Source organism: Hirundo rustica, chromosome 21 (genome assembly GCF_015227805.2).
Source record: "Hirundo rustica isolate bHirRus1 chromosome 21, bHirRus1.pri.v3, whole genome shotgun sequence".
Classification (NCBI taxonomy): Eukaryota; Metazoa; Chordata; class Aves; order Passeriformes; family Hirundinidae; genus Hirundo; species Hirundo rustica.
Genome location: NC_053470.1, coordinates 3,887,618 through 3,909,461, shown reverse-complemented (window position 1 = coordinate 3,909,461; position 21,844 = coordinate 3,887,618). Strand labels below are relative to the sequence as shown.

Here is a 21,844-nt window from a genome sequence, read left to right as displayed (position 1 = left end):
TGGCTGGCACTAAAGGCAGCATGTGTGGGATGAACATGTCCAGAGCCATGCAGGGTGGGCGATTCTCTGGCTTGCAGAGAGCCCTGTGTGGGACAGGATGGTCTGTGGGAGCAGGCTGGACTGTCACAGAGCCCTGCACGTCCTGTCTGTGGCTCCGTGGTGCCATTTGCTGCAGGATTGTTAACGGTGTGCATGGTGATGCTGTGTGGGAGGGCATCAGCTGCTGCTTTTCTGCCCCAAAAACCTTTAGGTGCATCTTTCCACGGCAGCTGCTCAAAAATTATTGATGCTAATGTTGTTTGACATTTGGAAATCTCCCCAGGAGCTGTGCTGAGGGGCCTCCAGGGAGTGAGGCCACACAGGGATGCTCCCAGCCCCACAGGTCTGTCCAAAAATGCGGATTTCAGGCACGGCCACATGCCCAGGAGCAGCGGGGTGGGACCTTCACTACTCTTCCTAAATGGGACTGTCGCCCAAATCCCACTCCCCCCTCTCTTCCCTGGCTTCATCCCCCTCCGAACAGGCAGCAAAGCTGCCCGTGCAGCCTGGCCAGGGGAGGTTCAGCTCATGCACTGCTGCTGCCCCAGCTCAGTGGCGCAGCTCGGCCTTGCCCTGGCTGACAGGAACCCATGGGGCTGCAGCCAGCATCAAAGGGGCCCTTTGTTCCCTGCGTTCCCAGATGCCATCACCCTCCTCTCCCCGTGCTGAAAGGCTCCTGTGTGTGCACGATCAGCCGCTGGGCAGGAGCGAGCCGGGGAACAAAACACCGACTCTTTCCCCTGGCAGAGACTGGTGCCCCCCGGCCGGGGTGAGGGCTGGGGACAGCAAGTGCGAGGTGGCGTGTGAGAGCAGCCAGCAAGGCCAGCGTGCCGGGCAGGTCCGAGCGCCAGAGGACACGTGTAGCCTCATCAGGTGTGCCCTTAGCCATGCCCCGCTGTTACCCCACCCGGGGACATGCCGCCTGCCCTCACAGCTCCTTTCCTGGGCACCCAGCGCCCCCCAGAAACAGGCTGAGAAAAGAGGGCATAAGCTCTGCCTCTTCCCGAACAACACCTCTGTAAACCGGCCCATCAGGAGAGCCCCAGGCGGGGCACCCAGTGCAATCACCTGATTTCCCTTATCTAGCGGCTAAAATGTGGCTGTACTTTGCTCCCACAAAGGCTGGACCAGAGAAAGGGACCCTGGAGCTGGGTTGCTGGCAAAAAGGCGAGGCGACTCCCATCCGTCCATCCTGTGCCCTCCTGGCGCCCCGGGACACGGCCCCGTGTGCCCTGGGGAGAGGCAAGGAGAGGGGAGGGGATGGCGGCACCCAGGGGGTGTTGGTGATGACCACGGGTCCCCAGCTCTGCGCTCAGGCAGCCCCCAAGGGCGAAGGGCCTCCGGGCTGATGCTGCTCCCGGCCGCCTCCGCATCCCCGGTTCTCCGGGTGCGCATCCCCGATCCTCCGGGTGCGCATCCCCGGTCCTGCGGCTCCTCCCCGCGGCCGTCGCATGCAGCGGCGGCTCTTCGGGCAGGCAAGCGGCGGCGAGCTCCGGTTCCCCCCGCAGCCCCGGCCACCGTCCATGCCCGGCGCCGGCCCCCTCTCCTGAGCCTCTGGAACACACAGAGACCACCAGCCCACACCAAAAACACCACCAAAGGATCGCTTCTCTCAGCACGGATTCGGACTCAGCCCTGGAAAGGCTGTGTAGGATGATGTGCTGGTTTCAGCCAGGAGTTTTCTTCACAGTGGTTGGTACAGAGCTGTGTTTTGGCTAAGCCGTGCCTGGCAAGCAGCTCTGCCTGCCAGGGTTGTGGCACGGTACTGACACCCACCTGCCCGGGCTGAAATCCTCACCTGCAGCTGATCAGGCACCCAGCTGCTTTCTCTCCATCCCTGCACAGTCCAGCTCTGCCAGGGAGATGTGTGAAGATGAGGAGGGAACAGTAAGTGGAACGTCACAGAATCACAGGATGGCCTGGGCTCAAAGGGACCTTAACAATCATCCAGTTCTGACCGCCTGCCATGGGCAGGGACAATTTCCACTCAGAGCTTCATTCTGCCTGGATTTGAACACCTCCAGGGATGGGGCAGCCACAGCTGCCAGGAGTTCTGTACCTGCACGTGGCCATGTGCATCAGCCCCCAAAGGACCCCAGGAAGTCATGAGGAAAGAGCTGCTGCACCAGCAGCTATGCAAGCACTGGGGCTGGGGATATCTCTGTCCATCTCTGTTTTGCATGAGCAATCACCTCAGCAGGTAATCCACCGTTTCACAGTTTAGCCCAATCTCCATGTCAAGGGACTCTGACTCAGCTGTGGCCTTCAGAAAACCACTGACAGAGCTGCCATCACCTCCCACCTGGGCAGTGCAGAGTGCTCCTTAGTCCGGAGGAGAACACGCCAGCACCCCAGTGTCAGAGCTGTCCTCAGGCCCGTTTGGAACTGGAGCTTGGAGAAGGGTTCAGAGGCTCCTGAAGGGGCGTTTTTAACATTTTATTCATTCTGCTCACCTCAAATTCACACGAGAATATGCTGTATCCAGAGATCCCATTAATCTCCTCACAGTTTATTGCATTGAGGAGCAGCCCCAGAGCTGAGGAGGAGATGCACCCAGGGAACACCCCTGGTCACCCAGAGGGCATCTGCAGCCACTGGTGCTCCTCAGAGAGTGGCTCCCGAGAAGAATCCAGTTTGCTCAGCCCACCACCAAGCAGCTGCACGGCCTTTCAGGGGCACTACCTGGTCCAGAGCAGCAGAATCCTCAAGAGGGCTGTGGGAGAGAAAGATGAATGGGATCAGGACATTCCTCACCCCTCCTCCTCCCCAAATACGCTGGGATATGCTACAGCGTCTCTTCCACACAGAAGCAGCTCATTGCTTTCCTTTGGAAAGATTCCTTTGCCCTCCAGGGATCCATCCTCTCCCCAACCCATGACATAATCTGCTGAGTCCTCTGCCACAGCTTACAGCGGGAAAGTGGGGAATGAGGGAATGGCCTCACTGTGGCTCCTGCCTCTGCCTGCACTTCCTCACAAACACCTCACACCAGGGGAGCCAGAAGTTTCTGGTGCTTTCAGACCCTCCCTGACATGAGGCAGCCTCACCCAAACCCCACAACACTTCCAGGCCAGAGCCATCTGCCACCAGTGTTGGGAGCCTGTGTTTTCAGCTGCCCTTTCCAAATGGCTGAAGTAAGATGTTGAAGGACCTCAGATACTCCAGCCCACATTTAAAATGCACAGTTTCCAAGGACTTTGAACCCTACACTGCCTCCTGGAATCATGGATAGTGCAAGCGGACCTGGGAGGAAAATAAACGAAAAGGTTCTGCCAAAAGAAACAGCAGGCACAGGCTCTGCAAACACAGAGAAAGTCTCCCAAAATAAGCAGCCATCCTGGCAGGACAGTGAGAGAACAGTCCCCATATGCTGATTTCCTCCCAGCATCCTATGGAAATCGTGCCTGGTTAAAACCCCCTGGAGCACGAGTTAAAACCAGTTCCAAGATCACCGCAAGAAGTCACAGGAAAGTACCGGACTTGCTGCTGAGAGCCCAGGCTGAGAATTTAAGATGCAGTGACAGAAGGAAGCCATGTGGAATATTTCTGCTCTGAAACTGTTTTCAGATTCTCTTGAAAAGACAAAACTGGTCAGAGGGTTCAGCTGTTGAGTTCTGACCCTTCAGCTCCTGGCCCAGGTAGGGAGACGAAGGAACATCCCTCTGATCCCTCAGTGACTTCTCCCTGCCGGGGGCTGTTAACTAACCGCTCCTCAGAAGAACAAAAGCTGACTTTAACATTGATAAACCAAGAAGGCATCAACTCCCCAAACTCACTTGAATACATCCATGTTTTATTTGCTTAAATAAAGGTAGAATCTTGGTTTTACAATTCCAGTTCTGTAGCAATAGCAACAACCGCAGCAGCACGAGTGGACACAGGGGAAGGGATGGCTGTTTGCACCGAACTTGCAACAGAATTCAAAATCCTGGTTCCTTTGGGAATTGTGCGCTTCATTTAAAATAAATTAAACAATTGAAATATATTATGCTCTACCTTAAAAAAAAAAACCACATAAGCCTAATATAATAGGGAGGTTTTAATATAAAACAAATCAATGATCCAATGTCTTAGAAATAAACGTGTAACACGTGCACAATGAGGCTCTTGAGCTTTAGCCACCAGCATTGACAGGCACAGGGTGCTGCAAACAGCTGCACATGTGCCTCCTGCACTGTGGAATGCTGAATCTCTGCCCTCCTTCCATAGGAGGTGCCAGTCCTCACACAGATCCCAGGAAGGGGCAGTTTCACCTGCAGGGAGCTCGCTCAGCAGCTCCCTGGCAGGGCCAGCCAGCACACGGGAGCTGGAGTCTGTTCTGACCCTGAGCCCCTGTGCAAACCAGCTCCAGGGAATGAGGCTCTTCAGGGATGGAAACTGGAACCGCAGGTCACAGAGCCTGGGATCTTGAAATATCAAGCAGTGCTAATGAAGAAAAATCTAGAGGCCTCAGGAGGTCAGACATAGTTAAATAAGCAGTAACAATAACATCCTGTAAAAACCTCTTCCACCTACAGAGGCAGAACCTTCTCCTTAAGGGACGTGTTTTTCCAGAGACTGCAAGAGCTGCCTAGATAGCATTCACTTGCCATGAATGCAACCGTTCAGGACTGTTTAGAAATTAGATCCCCCTGAAGCATTAATACTCCAGTCCCTTCCACACACGGGTGCCCTGCAGAGAAGGGCAAGATCTCCCTGGGTTGCCCCAGAGGAAATGAGGGAATGCTCGCGCTCTGCGTGCTCAGAGGCTGTGCCATGACAGGGACAAGCTGCCAGCACAGGGCAGAGACTGCCCTGCTCTAAAGCACAGCTGAAGGGAGGGTTGCTTGATCAGAGCTACAGAATTTACCATCCAGCAGCTGATCACAGTGGGAATGACAGCCAGTGGATACGTGCTCGGGGCAGGCTCCTACGTGCCTGTGGGCAGTCACAGCTTTGGCCAAATGCTTGGACGGGAGGCTGCAGGGCACGAGGTTTGGAAGGCAAAGACAGCAGTCAGCAAGCTCATCTCTGCTACACAGCCAGCCTGGGACTAACACCTAGCAGAGGGCAGGAGATGGGAGCAAAGCCTGGCATCCCTTCCAGAAGGTTCCTTGGGCCCCCCATGCCCATTTTTCAGCCACATTGAACAGAGAAAGCAGTGCAGCTTTCTCCCCACTGGGACTGAACACAGCAGTCAGTTAACAGAGCAGACACTTGACCAGTCTGTCAGAGGAATTACAGATAAAACATCCTGGATTTCCCACGAGGGATGAAGGGCCAGGATGACGGCATGAGCTAACTGTGCTCAGCTGCACTGTGCCTGACAGGACAGGTGAACGCTGCAGCATTCAGATGGGAACATCCACGCCAGAGCAACTGAAGGCGTGGATCTGCCAGCCAGTGAGGCACAGCAGTCACTGGTGCCAGACAGTGAGGGGGTTTAACAGCTGACCACGCACGAGCCCCCAGACCACCTGCACAGCCAGGAGACAGCCCACCCACCTGCCATCTGGTCTGCTAGAGCACATCACCTGAACACAGTGATCACTTGGGACAGAAACCAGCTGAAGTGTCACACTCCAGACCTCCTGCGCAACCCTTTGACATGACCCAGCGAGCGTCCACATCGGTGTTTTTCAACCAGGGCTTCAAGGATGAGCTTCCACAAGAGACAAGGAAACGTGATTAAACAACAAGCAGTCTCTCCAAAAAAAATAACACTCACACAAGACAAAGTTATAGGTGAGGAAAAACGGCCAGAAATAGGCAGCTACGAAGTAACAATGCTGTCACATTCAAACACAAGCCCATCTCTCCTACATATGTTGCTTCAGGTCAGAGCTCTAACAATTCTCATCACGATTCAGCCTCAGGACACAATGCACTTATCCCAAACAACAGACACACATCCCAGCCACTCCAGTACTTGGCTTTCTCACAGTCACATGGGCCAGAGTCTTTACGACAGGTTTCATTCAGTACGCTGAGTGGGACTTCCTTTGGCAGTATGGTCAGGAGTGGGTCTAATATTTTTTGTTAGCTCAGGACTAAAATACTTCAGTGTCTAGGATGCTCTCAGCTTTGCTCTGCAGGCAGTTCTTGGTACAGAACAAATCCCTATTGTGTTTAGGGAAGTTAAAGGACTTTAACTCAGCCCTTTAAACCTACTAAAACAGGCAGAGATGGAGGCAAGACTACGCTCACATGCTCTGTTACCAGCTCCCTCCTGCAGATACATGCTCTGCGCCTGAAAACTCCAGGCAGGATTCAGATGATGAGGCTGCAGCTCCCCAGTGAGCAAACCACCTCTTGTCCTTGTGGCCACTCTCCTCAGAGTGCCCCAGGGCTGCCCAGGTGTGTTCCGATCCAGCTGCTGGCTCGAGCGCTGCTCCCAAAGCAGCAGCAGCCACTCTCAACAACAGGAAGAGCCTGATTTGGAGCTGGAGTTCAGGTCAATGGTGTGGCCCAGCATGCAGTGCTCCAGCTGCTCCTCCACCGCCAGCACCTGTCGCACGGCTTCCTCAAAGGCCACCGTCACATTGGTGTCATCCTTGGCACTAGTCTCCAGGTATGGATAGTTACCGTTTTCCATGCACCAGGCCCGGGCCTCCTCTGTGCTCACCTGTCTCTCCAGTTTGTCTATCTTGTTACCCAGGACTACAAACGGGAAGTGTTCAGGGTCCTTCACATCGGCATAATAGATAAACTCCTTCTGCCAGTTACTGAGGTTCTCAAAGCTCTGCCGGTCGTCCACACTGAAGGTCAGCAGGCAGCAGTCTGCTCCCCGGTAAAAGGGCGTCCGCAGGCTCTTGAACCTCTCCTGTCCCGCAGTGTCCCAAATCTGGAGGGTCACAAAACGCCCGTCCACCTCCAGGTCCCGGTTCAGGAACTCCACCCCAATCGTGTGGAACGCCTGCGAGTCAAACTTGTTGGTGACGTAGCGATTCATGAGGGAGCTCTTCCCAACTCCACCATCTCCAAGGAGAATGACCTTTAGGAGCAAGGACTTCCCACTCATTGCAGCAGGACGGAGGGGCAGGGTACCAAAGCAATCTGCAGGGTTCAGTCTGTGGGTTCTGCATAAAGACACACAGAGAACAGAATATGGTATTTCCATCCCCATTTCTGCAGTCCTGTATACAGGAGGTGATGTCTCTTTTTAGAGAGATCTTATTATCCTAATCTCTCTTATTAGAGAGTTTAGAGCTGGGAACTGGACAAACTTTCAGGCACTCAAGTCCTCCATCAGGTCCAAAATGGATGCAGCACATGACCCCTTTAAGTGCAAGGTAAAAACAACTGTTGAGACTTTAGTATCAATTACACCACTTTTGGTGAAAACTCTGTATCAGAAACCTTGCCCAGTTTTCCCAAACACATCATCACTACTCAAAACATCTCTCTGGGGCTGCATCCTGTGAGGCTGCCACAGAAACAGCAAAATCACCAGGGGTGGCCATCACCAGGCCTTCCTTTCCACCGCACCATCACCAGCTAAATAATTTCTCCCCTCTGACTTGCTCTGCTGGAAGGATGTAACAGATGTGCAGGTCCAATACCAATACAAGCAATTTGTCAAGCCAGTTCTTAATCATGCTGAGGATGCTGACTCACCTTGCCAGCGGAGCTGCGCGTGATCTCCCGGCTCGGGAGGGGTTTCCCAGGCACAGAGACCAGCTGCTCTTTGCTGGCAACGCCCGTCACAGCCCAGTTTGCTCGGGCTCAGCTGCGAGTTCACATTGCCACAACCCAGACACCACAGGCTCCTTAGTCAGCACCCTCAAGGCCAAGTGCCAATGCATCCTCCCCCTCCTAGGGACACTCTGCAGGCTAAGGTGAAGGCCTGACATGGAATAAGAGGTTTGTTTGGCTGTTGTACTGTACCTGCTCTGTCTCCAGGACTGTCCAGGGAACACCTTCCTCCAGCGTAACAGTCGCTAAAAAAACAAACATCAGTCATCAAGGTTGCCAGAGCTGCCTTCGTTATCTTTCAGTTTGTGATGTTGATCGGGGATGGGAGGACAACAGCAGAGCTCTAGGAACCTGCACGTGCAGTACTGATGGCTGGAGTAAAACAGCAAAAACAAAGCACTGAGGAGTTTCACTTGCCCTGAGTGAAACGGAACAGAGCCCATCTCTGACCAGGGCAGAGCCAGAACAATGTGTATATTCTTACCTGAACCCAAGGTAAGAATAGAACAAACTGTGCACCCTGTGTCTCCCCTCAATCCAGGGCATGATAATTACTGTGATCTGCTCGTCCTGTCCACTCACACACGCTGGAATTTGATTTGAGGACTGAATATGCATCTGAATCTACGACCCAGGAAAGTGAGCCAGTCTGGTATGAAAAGACATGGAGCTTGCTTACACCTGCTACCAACATTCCCAGGAAGGGTGGGGATGAGTAGTGCTGTCTCGATGACATCTCCAACCCATTGAAGCACAAGTGTGTGGCACTGCTCAGATCAGCACTCCTAATCCTTCCAGGCCAAGCCCTGCTTTCTGTCTTAACCTCGGGGGGGGGCCTATTCAACCCTGATTCTGCTCTTTTTGCAGCCCTTTCAAACACCACAAAGCCAAAAGCAGAAACTTCTGCTATAAGTGAGTTTCTGCACTTTCTGTACAAAAGGCTCACAAATTTCACTTCCCTGCACAAAAACACCTCAAACCAAGCAGAGCTGAGCTAACTTGATGGGCTATTTGAGGAGCAGTGTGTGACCCAGTAGTTCTAAAGTAAAGACCAAAATGCAAATGTCAGAAGAGACAAAGAGGAACTGCAGCACAGCTCCCCATGCCTTTGGGGAAATCCTGCCCCGTGAGCAGGTGAGCTGTTCAATACCCTTGTTCCTTTCCCAAGCCTTCCTGAGGGATGTTTAAGACAGTCACTGTCACCAAAGCCCCTCTCGGCACAGGCCACCAGCCCCGAGCAGAGTTTCTGTTTAGAAATGCTCTCTTTGCAAGTGACTCCTTTTAAAAGTGGCTAATAGGTTATGTCAGGCTGCTCCAGAGCCTGCAGGTCAGCACGCTGCCGGCAGCCGCGACACAGCCTTGACATCGCCCCGCTGCCAGCTACTCCGGAGGCTGAACCCACTGCAGCAGGGCCGACCCGCTCTCGCAGGGCGCCAGCATCTGTGTGCAGGTACCAACAGCGGGGCGGGCACGCCGGGTCCGACTCCCCCCTGCTCCCCAGGCCCCGGCTCTGCGGAGGCGAGACCCTCCGGCGGGTCCCATCCCGCCCCACGGGTGCGGCCAGGGAGGTGCCCGCAGCCGAGGAGGGGCCCCCCTCGGCAGGGGCCGGGGCGAAGGGGCGGCTCTCCAGCCTCCCCCCCTCCGCGGGTGCCCAGGCCGAGGGCGGCGGCGCCGGTTCCGCCCTTACCTCACCCTCACCGCCCTCCGGCCGCCGCCGCCGCCCGGCCCGCGGGGCGCAGGTGCCGCTCAGCCCCGCGCCTGCGCCGCGCACGCGCCTCCCGCCGGCCGGCAGGGCCCGCCCCCGCCCCGCAGGCCCCGCCCCGCAGCCCCTCACGGTCATCGTCCCTCACGGTCCCGCATGGCCTCCTTGTGAGTCCTCAGCCCGCTCACAGTGCCCCGCCATTCGCCTCACGGTCCCGCATGTCCCCCCAGTGCATCCTCAGCTTCCTCATAGTGCCCCGCCATTCGCCTCACAGTCCTGCACGTCCGCCCTGTGCATCCTCAGTCCGCTCACAGTGCCCCGCCACTCGCCTCACAGTCCCGCATGTCCCCCCTGTGCATCTTCTTCCCCTACACTGTCCCCCGCCATTCCCCCCACAGTCCCCCATGGCCGCCCTGTCCATCCTCAGACCGCTCACAGTGCCCCGCCACTCGCCTCACAGTCCTGCATGTCTGCCCTGTGCATCCTCAATCTGCTCACAGTGACCCGCCACTCGCCTCACAGTCCCGCATGTCCGCCCTGTGCATCCTCATCCTTTTCGCTGTCCCCCGCCATTCCCCTCACAGTCCTGCATGTCCCCCCTGTGCATCCTCAGCCCACTCACAGTCCCGCATGTCCCCCTGTGCATCCTCATCCCCTTCACTGTCCCCCACCATTCCCCTCACAGCCCTGCATGTCCGCCCTGTGCATCCTCAGCCCCCTCACACTCTCCCCTCACAGTCCCACTGTGCCCCCTCGCTGCCCGCCCTGTTACTTCTCGATATCCACTCAGTGTCCCCGTGTGTCCCGAATCCCCTCACTGCCTGCCCTGGCACTCCCCAGACAGTCCCACATGTCACCCTGCAGCCCCTCACAGTGCCCCCGGCACTCCCCTCACAGTCCCCTCTGTCACTCTCCTTAGTCCCCGCATGTCCCCTGCCCCCCGCAGCCCCCATAATGCTGGTCCCTGTCACTCCCCGATCTCCTGTCTCCTCACAGTCCCACCTGTCGCGCCGCAGCCCCTCACCGCCCTTCCCTGTCACTGCCCTCACAGTCCCACCTGTGCCCCCTCACTGCCTGCTCCTGTCACTCCTCTCATAGTCCCTCTGTCCCCACTTCATCACTTCAGTGACAGATGCCCGAAAGAGCAAGAAGCCCCCACCCTCACAATCGCCTACGGGACCAGGAGCGAGAATGTCTTTAAGGAGGTTTCTGGGGGAAAACAGTTAATACAAACATTACAGAGGGTTGAAGGGGAAAATTGTGGCAAGGTCATGCCAGCCTCGCCCAGACAGTGAGAGCAGAGGGAGGGGGAAACCAGACCCCCAGGTGGCTGCAGAGGGGTTTTGGGGAGCAGCAGTGTTCCCCTGTGGCTGGCATCATCAACTCTTCTTCCTCGTGGTGCCTGGTGCTCACCAAGACACACCTTTGAAACTTTGGGACACATCTCACTGGGGCTGCAACGTGCCTGAGACACCTTCTCCAGAGGGGGAAGAGCAGGGACCCCTGGTATGGACATCTGGGCTTTTGGCCATCTGGATCCTGCATCAGCTCCAGGGCTGAGTGGGTGCCACAAAAGTGCATCAATTCCCTTCTCCCCCCGGGAAAGCAGGAGATGGGAGGAGGATTTAAATTAAGCCTGGGATTATATTAATACTGGCTTCAGTGATCTGTCAGAAGAGATGGGGAACAAGGGAAGCCTAGTGGGGTGAGGAGGGGGTGGGCAGCACAAGGGACCAAGGTCAAAGCTGTTGGCAGTCAGGGACCAGGGCAGCCTGGGGAAAATGTGGGAGCTCCAGGGGTGCATTTGGGGTACCACTGTATGCAGCAGCACCAGGGCAGAAGCGCAGGATGCTGCTGGTACCAGCGGCAGATGCAGCTTGCACCACCCACTGGGAGATCCCTGCAAACCAGTCCAGATCCCCATGGTCTCTGTCAGGACCATGCATTGCTGGAGTGAGCCTCTGAGCATGGCACACTTGCCCCTGCCAAGTTCCTTTTGCCTGGCAGCCATTCAATCCTGTTATTTGCCAGTATTTATTGATTAGGGATCTGATTTAGCATGTAAGGGGTGAGCCCTCATCCTGAACAAGAAAGAGCCACCACAACAGATCCTGCCAAGGCAACAGAGGCAGGGTGCTCCGCTGCAGCACTGTGCCAGGCTCTGCTTTGCTGCACCACCCCTGTCAGGACTGGCAGACGCCTAATCCTCAGGGGATGCTGCCTGCAGGGTTTAGGGAGGGCAGCATGTCCCTGCAGCTCAGCAAATTACTCCACATGGCCGGTGACCCCAGCTGACCGTGCTGATGCTCAAGGGGCCCCCATGTACCCCCAGAGTAATCTGTGGGTGCTGGCAGCTGGTGGAATCTCTTGCCCACCTGAGCAGGGATGTACCTGGTCTGGTTTGGCTCCCAGTGACTGTTGTGTTGCTGAGCTGATCAACAACCTGTTTGGCATCTGTGGTGGACACCAGTTACCCACCAAGCTGCTCTAGCACTCCCTTCCTCAGCAGGACAGGGCTCGGAGAAAGTGAGATGGAAAAGAACTCAGGGGTCAAGATAAAGGCAGAAGAATAAAACCAAAGCAAAAGCTGCATGCAGAAGCTAAGGAAAGTAAAGGATTTATTCTCTACTTCTCATCAGCAGGTGATGTCCAGCTGCTTTCTGGGAAGTAGGGCTTAAGCACTCATAGTGATTGCTCTGAAAGATGGTTGCCTTCTTCTGGCTCTACAGCAATTATATTGGCAGCCTTCTTGGGATTTCCTCTTCTTAACAGCTCTCTTCCCTCTCACATCTCAGGCATGGGCTTTCTGCTGAAAGCTGGGCTCACCATCCCGCTGCTTGTTCACCTCCCCTGCTCAGGCAAGAAGAAACAGAGTACACCACATGCATTTGGGGCTTGCTCTCCCTCTGAGCAGGGCAGGAGGGGACTGACTTCTTGCCCCTGACAGCCAAGGCACTATCTTATAGAGATGAGGGAGAACAGATATTTCATCGAAGTTCTGGAGCCAAGAAGGTGTTTTCCTCACAGCTGGTCTTTTCATATCTGGACAATACATTGCTTCCAAGCTGCCAGAATGACACTGGCGCATTCTGAATCACCTTCCTTCACACAGCCTTTATGCACAGAACACCCTCTGGATCTTTGGAGACACTAGATCACTGTAGTTGACCTCTAGCAGCACTTAATTCTCTCAGGTGCTAGATGCCTTCACCTGTGCTAGTCCACTTTCCTGAGTAGTTCACGAGTTCTTCCCTGAACAGATATCTTGCCCTCATATTTGAGAGGAGCTGGCTGCAGAAACTGTAAATTGCTGAGACAAACCCCCAGTTGTTAATTAGTAGTTTTAGACAGCCCGTGTAAGGGTGAGCAGGGACCTCATGAGCCTGCGCAATAAAGCCACCCACATCAGTCCTGGGTAAGGAGAGGGAGATGTATTCCCTGATCCTCTCCACGAGGCAGCTCCCCCAGCAGAGCAAGGCCATCAGTGCCAGGACAAAGCACAGAGCCATGGTTTGTACTAACGTGTTCCCAAAGCCCAGCAAAGTGAAGAGATAAGAAATGCAGCCAGCAAACACTGTGACCCAACAGGAGCTGCCTACTTTAGTAACTACTATGACTAAAGCACACTTAGCACAAGTTAAGGAACGGGCTTATCTGGACACGACCTTGTGCTGGTGGGAACCTGCTGAGAGCAGCACTGTCCTGGCCCCATGGGCAGGATGGGACCTTGCCTGTGGGTCCTGGGCACCAGGGGGATTTGTCTGGAGATGGGGACATGGCCCAGGAGCCGTGTACTGGGTGAGCAGTACCAGAGCTGCAGAGGCTGCACTGGGGCAGGGACCCTGCAGGGCACAGGGCTCCTTTGGCCTGAGAGGTTTTACTCCCCTGGCTCAGCTGCATCCCTGCCCAGAGAGGCTGCAGCACGAGTGTGGCTGCTTGGCACTCACTGCCAGCTCTGGGAGTTAGGGTGAACAACAGGAAGCTGGTGCCAAGGTGAGGAGCCCTGATCCAGCTTCGACCCCCTGCCAGCCTGTGGTCACACAATGCTGCCAGCTCATGCTCCGATTAATTCATCACACGTCCCATGCTGCAGCTGGGGCTTGGGCCTCTGCCTTTGTTCCAGCACCGGTGCATGGCTCTGCAGCTGCTTCTCCAAGGCGTGTACCCAGCTCCAGCCCGTGGCATCTGCTCTGAAACACTTTCCAGCACAGGAATACCCTGAGCAGTCCTGCCACTCTTAGCCTTGCCCACCCCCATTTGCCCTGAGCCTACAGCTCTGAGCGGGTTGCCAGGTACCCGTCATCCATTTCCCTCTCCAGGAAGGAGCTCCATAGGTGGAGCAAAGCTGGGGAAGACACTATCGTTTATCCCTCTCTACTCCACACAGCTCAACCTGCCCTAAAGAAGTGACCCGTGCTGTTTTTGTGAGCTGGTCTAAGGCAGCAGGGAGGGGGACATGCCTGGGCTGCAGAGCTGCCTCTCAGACACAACACTGCAGGCAGGGGCTTGTCCCAGCTTCAGTGCAACCACAGGCTGAGCCGCATACCACTGCCCTCATCTCCCTGCCCATCCCCAGCTCTTCCCCAGAACCCCTTGGCTGGGTTTTAGGGACATGTTAAATGACAAGGTGGCAGAGCAGGTAGCACCATAGCAGGCAGCACCAGACAACAGTTCTACCCTGATGTAGGAGCACAGACAGGATGGGCCTTCGGGAGACAGCACAAGGCATCTGTTGCAACTTGCTTGTCTGCTGCCCATGGCTCTGGAGCTGGTTCCTGGAAAACCACAGAGGAGTGTGTCAGGCACTGGCTCAGAGCCAGGCAGAGGGGAGTTCAGCCTGTGCTGCCATGGGCTCAGCTCTGGGACCCACAGGAAAGGCACACAGCAGCAGGGACAGAGGAGGGGGACGGGGTGGGGCAGGGGGCACATGGTATCCTGGCTGTCTCTTGGCAAGGTAAGTACCTGGACAGAGGGACGGAGAGAAGCTGCTCCTGCTGTGGCTCTGGAGGTGCCTCTGCCCTGCCTGAAGGTGATCCTAGGTGGAGTGGCAGAGGATCATATTCCCAAGCTGACCCCCCAGTTTGTACCGTGCACCCCACCCTCTGTGCCAGGCTCATACCCTGCACCATGCTGTGCCCAGCCTGGCCCCAGGTTCCCCGTGGGCAGGAGGAGATTCCCACACAGGTTCATCCAGACGGGTTTGGGGCTGTGATACCACAGGATGTCACTGGCGATGGGGCACACTGGTCTGGGGTCAGACACTGATCTCTTCCCTGTCCATACAGAGTGAGGTGACATTTCCTTATCCACCGTGGAACGGTTTTGATGTTGTTTTTGCACCCCGCACATCATGAAGGTGCATGAGCAGTCTCGGGTACCCTTGAGTTTCCTGACTGCTGTGCCATGACTTGGGCATTGGGTGCATCCCTGCCGCCAGCACTGCCATGGGTTTCAGCCCCCGCCTTATTTTCTCCTCCACTTCCTGGGATGTCATACCCCAGCTGTTGCCTGTGGAGAGGAATAAATCATGGAGAGGGGGCTATGCACCGGGAAGAGGGGAACAAAATGGCTTTTCATGCCATAATCCTTTGTAATAAAACACCAGAGGCGAAAAAGATGATAAACAATGTCTCCTGTGTGTGAGCCAGCTGCTTCCTAAAATAAAGCGCTCCTCTGCTCCGTCAGCTGCCCCGGCTCGGGTGCAAGTGCGGGCGCTGCCGCGGACACCGGAGCCGCGTTCCCGCAGGAGCACATGCTGCCGCAGCTCCGGGCACGGCCCCTCAGGCCCGCGGGAATCTGCAGAATGCAGCCGGGGGGATGGCCAGGAGTGAGCGCTGAGCTGTCGGGAGCGGGCCGGGAGCCCCCCAAGGGCTCGGCATCCCCGGCGCCAGCAGCGCTCCCACCTGCGCCTCGTCCCGGCGACAGCCCCGGCAAACGCGGGCAGCGCGGGGCTGCAGCGGCGCTCCGTGCGTGCCTTCCCGGCTTTGTTCAGAGCCAGGTGCTGGCCGCAGCCTGGTGCCGAGCAGGAAGCTCTGCGTGCTCCCGGTTCATCGCTGCTCGTGCTGAGCCCTCCTTGGCAGGGGATGAGTAAGCTCCTGCTGGTAAACCTGACCTCCAGGGCGTAATTTCAAGAGCAGCAATAAATTTTGCACTGCTGGGGAAAGCGCTGGGTTGTGCTGAGTGCGTGCTGCCCACAGGCCGGTTTCCCAGCACAGGTGTCCGAGGGTTTCTGGCTTGCTGGGTGCAAAGGGACAGCAGCTTTTCCTTCCCATGGCCATGGGGGTTCTTCAGCACAGGATGGAGACAGCTTGTCTGTCCACCAGCACAGGATGGGGACAGCTTGTCCGTCCATGTCACCAAGTGGCCCCATCGCACACAGCTCTTACACCCCATGGTGGCCTACTATCAACTCCTTTGCCAAAGGGCTGTGGTCACTAGCCCACACAACACTTTCATTTCCCCGCTATTGCTCCTTGTCTTCTGCCTTCCTCTTTTACAGCCATGTGCTTTGCTCTTTAGCCATCTCCGTGTACAGATCCTCCCCAAGTACTGCCAGCAGAGATTTCCCCTGGCAGCTCATGCTTGCTGGCCCTTGCTTCCCCTCTCAACATCAGGGCATGGTTTGAGCTCTGTGCTTGGCAGTGTGTCTGTGCAGGCAGCAGAGACCTGGCAAGGAAAGGCCAACCCAAGTGACACAGAGGTGGTGACAGGTTTTTGCCAGGGATGCAGGGAACAGGGAGGTGAGGGTGAGCAGGATCCACCCATTGGGGAGCTGCAGCATTCACCTGTCTGTGCAGCCTGGCTTCACCTCATCCTTTTTGCTCTGTGATGCCAAACACACACCTGCAAAAGGTTTGCTTGAATCATCCGCAGTTCAGGTCGAGGTTGGCAATTTTCTGCCATCCAGGACCTGCCTTAGGCTTTGATCACTGACACCTCTTGGCTCTCACCACTTTCTGCTGCAGTTCTGGGGGCTGCCAGATGGTGAGTGGTAAAGAGAAAACCCTGGGTGCTGGAGTGCAAAAACCTCCCTTGCCCCGGGTGAGTTGTGCTACAAACCAGCGTGGTGCTGTGGGACTCGAGGAAGGTGCCACAAACTGGCAGGGAGCCCTGGGGCACAGGGGAGCCCAGTACAGGGCCGTGCACAGGCTGACTCAGGCACCTCCTGCCAGAGATGGGTTATGATCCTCCACACGTGTGTGTGTTGGGTCAAATCTTCTCCTAGCTGAGTCACAGGGGACGGAGCAGTGGCCAGGGCAGACATCCATCCCAGCCACAAGCCCTGATCTGAATTCACCTCATGCTGCCGATCACCAGGTATTTGCCCAAATTCCTCCTGATGGTGACTCAGCCTTCTCCTCCCTCCCCTGCAGTGAGGCCACAGCTCATCATCTCACTGAGCACGGGAGGAAACCGCCTAGAAGCAGCGGGATGAGCCCTGGATGGGAGAGGCATGGATTATATTCTCCTGGCATTGCCAAGAGGGGCTGACATGAGTAACTCACCTGATGCCCAGTGAGGAAAGGGTCACAGAGCCCTGCCAGGAAGGCCCAGCTCCTGGGATGGCATCCTCTGTGCATGGCTCCCTGCTGGGGCAGTCCATGCTGCTCAAGCCACCACATTGCTAAGGGACATGGCTCTGGCAGGTGTCCTGGCCTCCCACACCCCTGACAGCTGTGGGCCCGTGTGTGCCAGGGTGAAAAGGTGAAGGTCTGGGATAGGGAGGGAAGGTGCTGACATAAAAGTCTTTTCTGTAATGGTTCTTCCCTTACTGGCTCATACTCTGCTGGCATCAGAAACATTTTGGACGCTGGTTAGTAAAATTGGTAACTCTTTACCCTCAGTCTTATGGATAGGGCATTTATTTAGGTGTGTAGATAGGGCATTTCAACAATGTGTTCTGGTATTTCCTTCTGGCAGGGATGTGGTTGGGAAAAGTGCCTGGACTGCCCTCATTTCGGGTGAACACAGGACATTGGCCATAAAACACATGGAGATGTGATTGCTGGGGAGCTGCTCCCAGCTCCAGCTGATGTCCCTAGGACTGCCAGCCCCTGGGGTGGCTTCCTTAGGGCACAGACCTGGCTGTACCAGCACTTAACCCCATATCTAAATCTGTATTGATACATACCCGGGCTGGCTGCAGTGAAAAAGCAACCCAAACCCAGATGTATCAACACCGCTATAGCTCTGCAGGACGCATGGGTGTGCCATGGGCTGCTTCCACAGGCCCAGGGTCAATGCTGGAGCATTGCCAGCTTCTGGCACCAGCCACCCTCCCTCATAGAGCAACCCATAGCCCTGGTAGGTGAGCCAGCTGGCTCTGTAGGATTGGGGTGCCCAGCCCTGCTGGCAGGCTCTGCTGCCTGTGTGCACAGCACAGGGTGAGGGGGAAATTATTGTAAGCGCAGCAGTGCCAGGGAGGGGACACTCCTGCTGTGGCCTTGCAGACATCCATGTGACTCAGGGAGAGATAAGTACCCTGGTGCTTTACCCTGGTGCTTTTCCATGCCCGCAGAGGGGCCCGTTGCAGCACGTAGCAGGGAGAGGCACCAGGGCGGTGTCAGGAGCAGCCAAGGTGCTCTGGGCAGCCACTGAGACCTCCCTATCCCCAAAAACAACACTGAGGAGGGGGGATCAGCATTGCTGCTTTGTGTTTCCATCCCAAAAGCTTCACTTGGTTCAGCTCAGCCTCTCAGGGATGAGGAAAGGGTTCAGGCCAGCTTTACGTGCCTACCCCTGCTCCATGAGAAAAACCACCCCTGAGCAGGGACACAATGTCACCCTGACAAACCACCCCGGTTGTTGGCACTGCGAAAAGATTCCCACGTCCAGGATAGGGTTATGTCCTGGGGACATCAGGGTGCTGAAGGGGCACAGCCGCCCTGGCATGTGCTGGGCTTCCCAGTGCTCAGCCCAACGCAGCGCCAGCCCCAGCTGGGCCTCTGCACCGCTCCCCACTGCCCTCACCCCATGGAAAACCCCACACGCTGCCCCGACAGCACACAAACACCAAAGCCTTACCTGCAGCTCTTTCAATTCTGCTTTTTAAGGGGTGGAGGCAGTGGCAAGCACACAGGCAGTGTTATTTGCAGTCCTTGGCAGGCAGCGTGGGTGGAGGCACCAGGCAGATAGGCACCGTGTCCAGACAGGCGCAAGAGCCCTGTGTTTGTCCCTAGCTGACCAGGCTCATTAGGAACACTGACCAAAACTGTTAGCTGGCAAGTTTTAGTCTGCCTCCACCTCCTCCATAAGCAGCCTGGCATGTTCAGTGACCCTGCAGGCCAGGTGGAGATGAAGAAATCCTGGCAGTAGCCATGGAGCCTAAACCTAGAGGCACTGTCAGAGCTCACCCACACTGTGCTGGCGGCCAACTGCAGGACCCGGGGATCTCCACCCCTGCAAGGCAGGGCTAGGATCAGCCCAGAGAGCAACAAGGGATTTACTGCATTCAAACCCATCCTTACAGGGCTGCAAAATCCACCTTCAGTCAAGGGTAGGGGCGGAGGTTGGCTCAAGGGGAACAGGGCAGTGCCATGCAGTGACGGGAGAACTGTGCTCCGAGAACTGGGTGGGCAGAGCTGGCCTGGCCACACCAGCAGGACACAGGCCAGCACCTCCAGCCAAGCTGACAAGGCAGCAGCCCAGCTCCACAAGGCTTTAGGCAGGGAACACCAAGCTTTCCAAGGCAGGAGGCTCAGTCTTCACACGGGCAGCAGGACCGAGATTAGCCTCTGCTTTTAGATTCCCCAAGAAACCACAATGATGGTGGAGCACAGCGGTCACAATCACGTCAGCAATGCTCCCAGTTCCCCCAGGAACTGATCCCCAAGCAAACACCAAGCTGGATTCACCCTGCAGGGAACCATCCCACATCGCCCTTCTGAGCAACACTGAACAACCAGCACTGCTGCAGCACCAGGCAGAGACCTCCCCACCCTCCAGGGCAAGCCAAGCTACAGCCAGAACCTTCGTCAGGGAAGAAGCCACAAGCCAGAGGTAGATCATTACAATTTTTTATTTTATAATAAACTTCTCATTTTTCCCCCAAGGAAGACAAAAAACTGTGAGTGAGGCTACAGAACACTGTCAGTGAAGAATATGCAAGACAGACCCAGGCTGGAGGTGAGGCCAGAAAGGTTCCCCACTCCCCCAGGCAGAAGGGGTCCATGCCCAGAAGCCTCCATGGCCCTTGCTCATCTCCCCACTGCATCAGAGCAAGATCAGTGCTGTCACAGGAGGCAGCTGAGCAGCAGAGATGGCATCGGGTCAGGCTACTGATGGACTGAGAGGACCACGCTTTGTGTCCCTCCCCACCTGCCAAAGCTGCCAGCAAAGTGGGACAGTGTGTTAGGTGATACAGCTGTTTTCTATACATGTACGTGATGTAAATTTAAAAAAACCCACATGATTCATTTCAAAGCAAAATAATTGAGTAGTTGTTCTTCCTGCCAGGCAATCTCTCTCTAGGAAGACTTCACACATTCCTTCTCCTGCTCAATAGCTGCAAGAGAATAGAGGCCCATTAGTCTCTAGTGGTTTTTCTTTTTGTGGAAGCATGCACTGGAGTAGGATTTAGAGGATTCACTCAGGCCCTGGTAGCCAGCTTTTGTGGTTTTATCCCAAGTGTGGCGGTTTAACAGTCAGGCTAGAAGATGACAAGCCACACGCGTGCATGGCAGCAAGTCCGGCACCTGTCCCCAGGAAAGCGATGCCCTGAGGGATCAGTTCGGTGCAACAGCCCTCTCTGAGTGCCCATGCCCGCTGCCCCGGGCTGCACACGCCTCTGCCAGCGGCTTTCCCCGGGCCAGAGCCCTGCCGCCCCAAACCGCCCCTTTGTCCCGGAGGTGAGACCGTGCCCCGGAGCACTGCCCCGCCGATGGTGCCTCCCGCCCCGCCAGCCCCCGGCCCCGCACTCACTCTCCTTGGAGGGCAGCGTGTTCTTCTCCTCCGTGTTGGTTTTCTTCAGCTTCTTCTTGTCGAATTTCTCCACCTCCGAGAGGTCTGGTTTGTCGCACATTTTGCCTGCGAGACCCCCGCCGCAGTCAGCCGAGGGATGGGCACGGGAAGACAAAGGCGGCCCCGGCCCCCGCCGCGGACAATAGCGCAGGGCGGGGCGCGCCACCGCCCCGGGCACCGCGCCGCTCCCGGGGCCCGGGCAGCCGTGCGGGGCGAACCCCCGGTGCCCGCACGGGCCGGGGGAGCCCTCCCCGCAGCAGGCAGCCGTGTTCCCCCGGGACCCGCCGCGCCCGCAGCCCCCGCCCCGGGGCGCCTCGCCGAGTCCCTCCTCGCAGCAGCGCTGCGCGGGGCGCCCCCCCTCCGCGGCCCGGCCCGTACCTGCGGCGCTGTACGGTGCGATGCGCGGTGGATGCGACGTGCGGTTGCTGCCGGTACCGGTGGCGAGGCCCCGCTCCTTGCGCGCCCAGGTGAGTCTGGAGCGCGCGCCGCGCGGGGCGGAGCCTTTTATACCCCGGCCGCCGCCCAGCCCGCGCGCCCATTGGCTGCCCGCCCGCCGGGAAGCGCGTGGCCCGCCAGGGGGCGGCCGTTCCCGCCGTGCCGCGCGACGGGGGGGGGCGCGAGCGGGACCGAGCGTGAGGGGCGTGAGGGAGACGGGGAGGGACGGGGACAACGAGAGAGGCAGGCGGCGAGCGAGGGGGACACCGGCGCGCAAACCCCCTCACCACACACACGGACAGGCGTCACACAGCCCCTCACACGCGCGGGGACGCAGCTCCTGCTGTCCCCGCATACGGGCGTGGTTCCCGCTGCCACTCCTGTGCGCACCCAGGTGTGAGGGGCAGCCGGCTGGTCCCCGTGAGACCAGATGACTCGGAAGCCACTGTCCCAGCCTCAGCTTCCCCGCCAGAAGCAGGTGCCCCACGGCAACGGAGGCAGCAGCGGCCCGTGTGTGTGTCCAGGGATGCTCCCACTGCTGAAGAAGAACTTGAATAAAGCAAGCCTTGGGCTAAACCCAGTATGCTCTGCTCACACCTGTGAGAGATGCTTGGCCACTGCCCAGCTCATGTCTACAGTCTTTGGCCACAGCACTTCCTGGGGAGATCTGGTCACTAAAGAAGCAGCATGGGTGGACAAGAAGCTGACCATAGTCACAGGCTCTTTCTTGGGTGTAGCAAGCCTGGGGAGCAACCCAAACTGTGCAGATGGGCTGGTGTGCGAGAGGAAGAAACACCTTTGGTGGGGAAAAGCCAAGGGGCAGTGCAGGCAGCCTGTCTGATCCCAGCAGGAAGGATAGCGGCAGTCTGGGCGGCACTTGAATGCTGGCCACCAGGATGGAGAAGGGGTAGCGGGTCCTGTAGGTGCTGAAGGGAATGAGGGGAAGGGGAGGAGGCAAAAGAAAAAAGTATTCTGACTGCAGATGAGACTTCTGCAGAAACCTTGGTGCCATGGCAAACAGGAACCTGCTACAGA

The 21,844-nt window shown here is 56.9% G+C and overlaps 2 protein-coding genes across 6 annotated transcripts; both read right to left on the bottom strand.

The window, feature by feature from the left end:
- Positions 1 to 3,815: 3,815 nt before the first annotated feature.
- On the bottom strand, positions 3,816 to 18,454 carry RAB9B (RAB9B, member RAS oncogene family). Of its 5 annotated transcripts, XM_040083930.2 has the most exons (4): positions 8,198 to 9,272; positions 8,065 to 8,085; positions 7,906 to 7,958; positions 3,816 to 7,097 (listed from the first exon to the last, which is right to left on the bottom strand). In XM_040083930.2, the coding sequence occupies exon 4, from the start codon at positions 7,037 to 7,039 to the stop codon at positions 6,434 to 6,436; it is 606 nt and encodes a 201-aa protein (XP_039939864.1). In that variant the 5' UTR covers positions 7,040 to 7,097; positions 7,906 to 7,958; positions 8,065 to 8,085; positions 8,198 to 9,272; the 3' UTR covers positions 3,816 to 6,433. The 5 variants fall into 5 exon arrangements, with proteins under 5 accessions (XP_039939864.1, XP_039939865.1, XP_039939860.1 ...); XM_040083931.2 differs by lacking the exons at positions 8,065 to 8,085; positions 8,198 to 9,272 and adding an exon at positions 18,440 to 18,454; XM_040083926.2 differs by lacking the exons at positions 8,065 to 8,085; positions 8,198 to 9,272 and adding an exon at positions 9,401 to 9,465.
- A 961-nt stretch (positions 18,455 to 19,415) lies between these two features.
- LOC120762008 (thymosin beta-15A homolog) lies at positions 19,416 to 20,874 on the bottom strand. Its single transcript, XM_040083934.1, has 3 exons — positions 20,753 to 20,874; positions 20,336 to 20,440; positions 19,416 to 19,919 (listed from the first exon to the last, which is right to left on the bottom strand). The coding sequence occupies exons 2-3, from the start codon at positions 20,433 to 20,435 to the stop codon at positions 19,882 to 19,884; spliced, it is 138 nt and encodes a 45-aa protein (XP_039939868.1). The 5' UTR covers positions 20,436 to 20,440; positions 20,753 to 20,874; the 3' UTR covers positions 19,416 to 19,881.
- Positions 20,875 to 21,844: the final 970 nt, after the last annotated feature.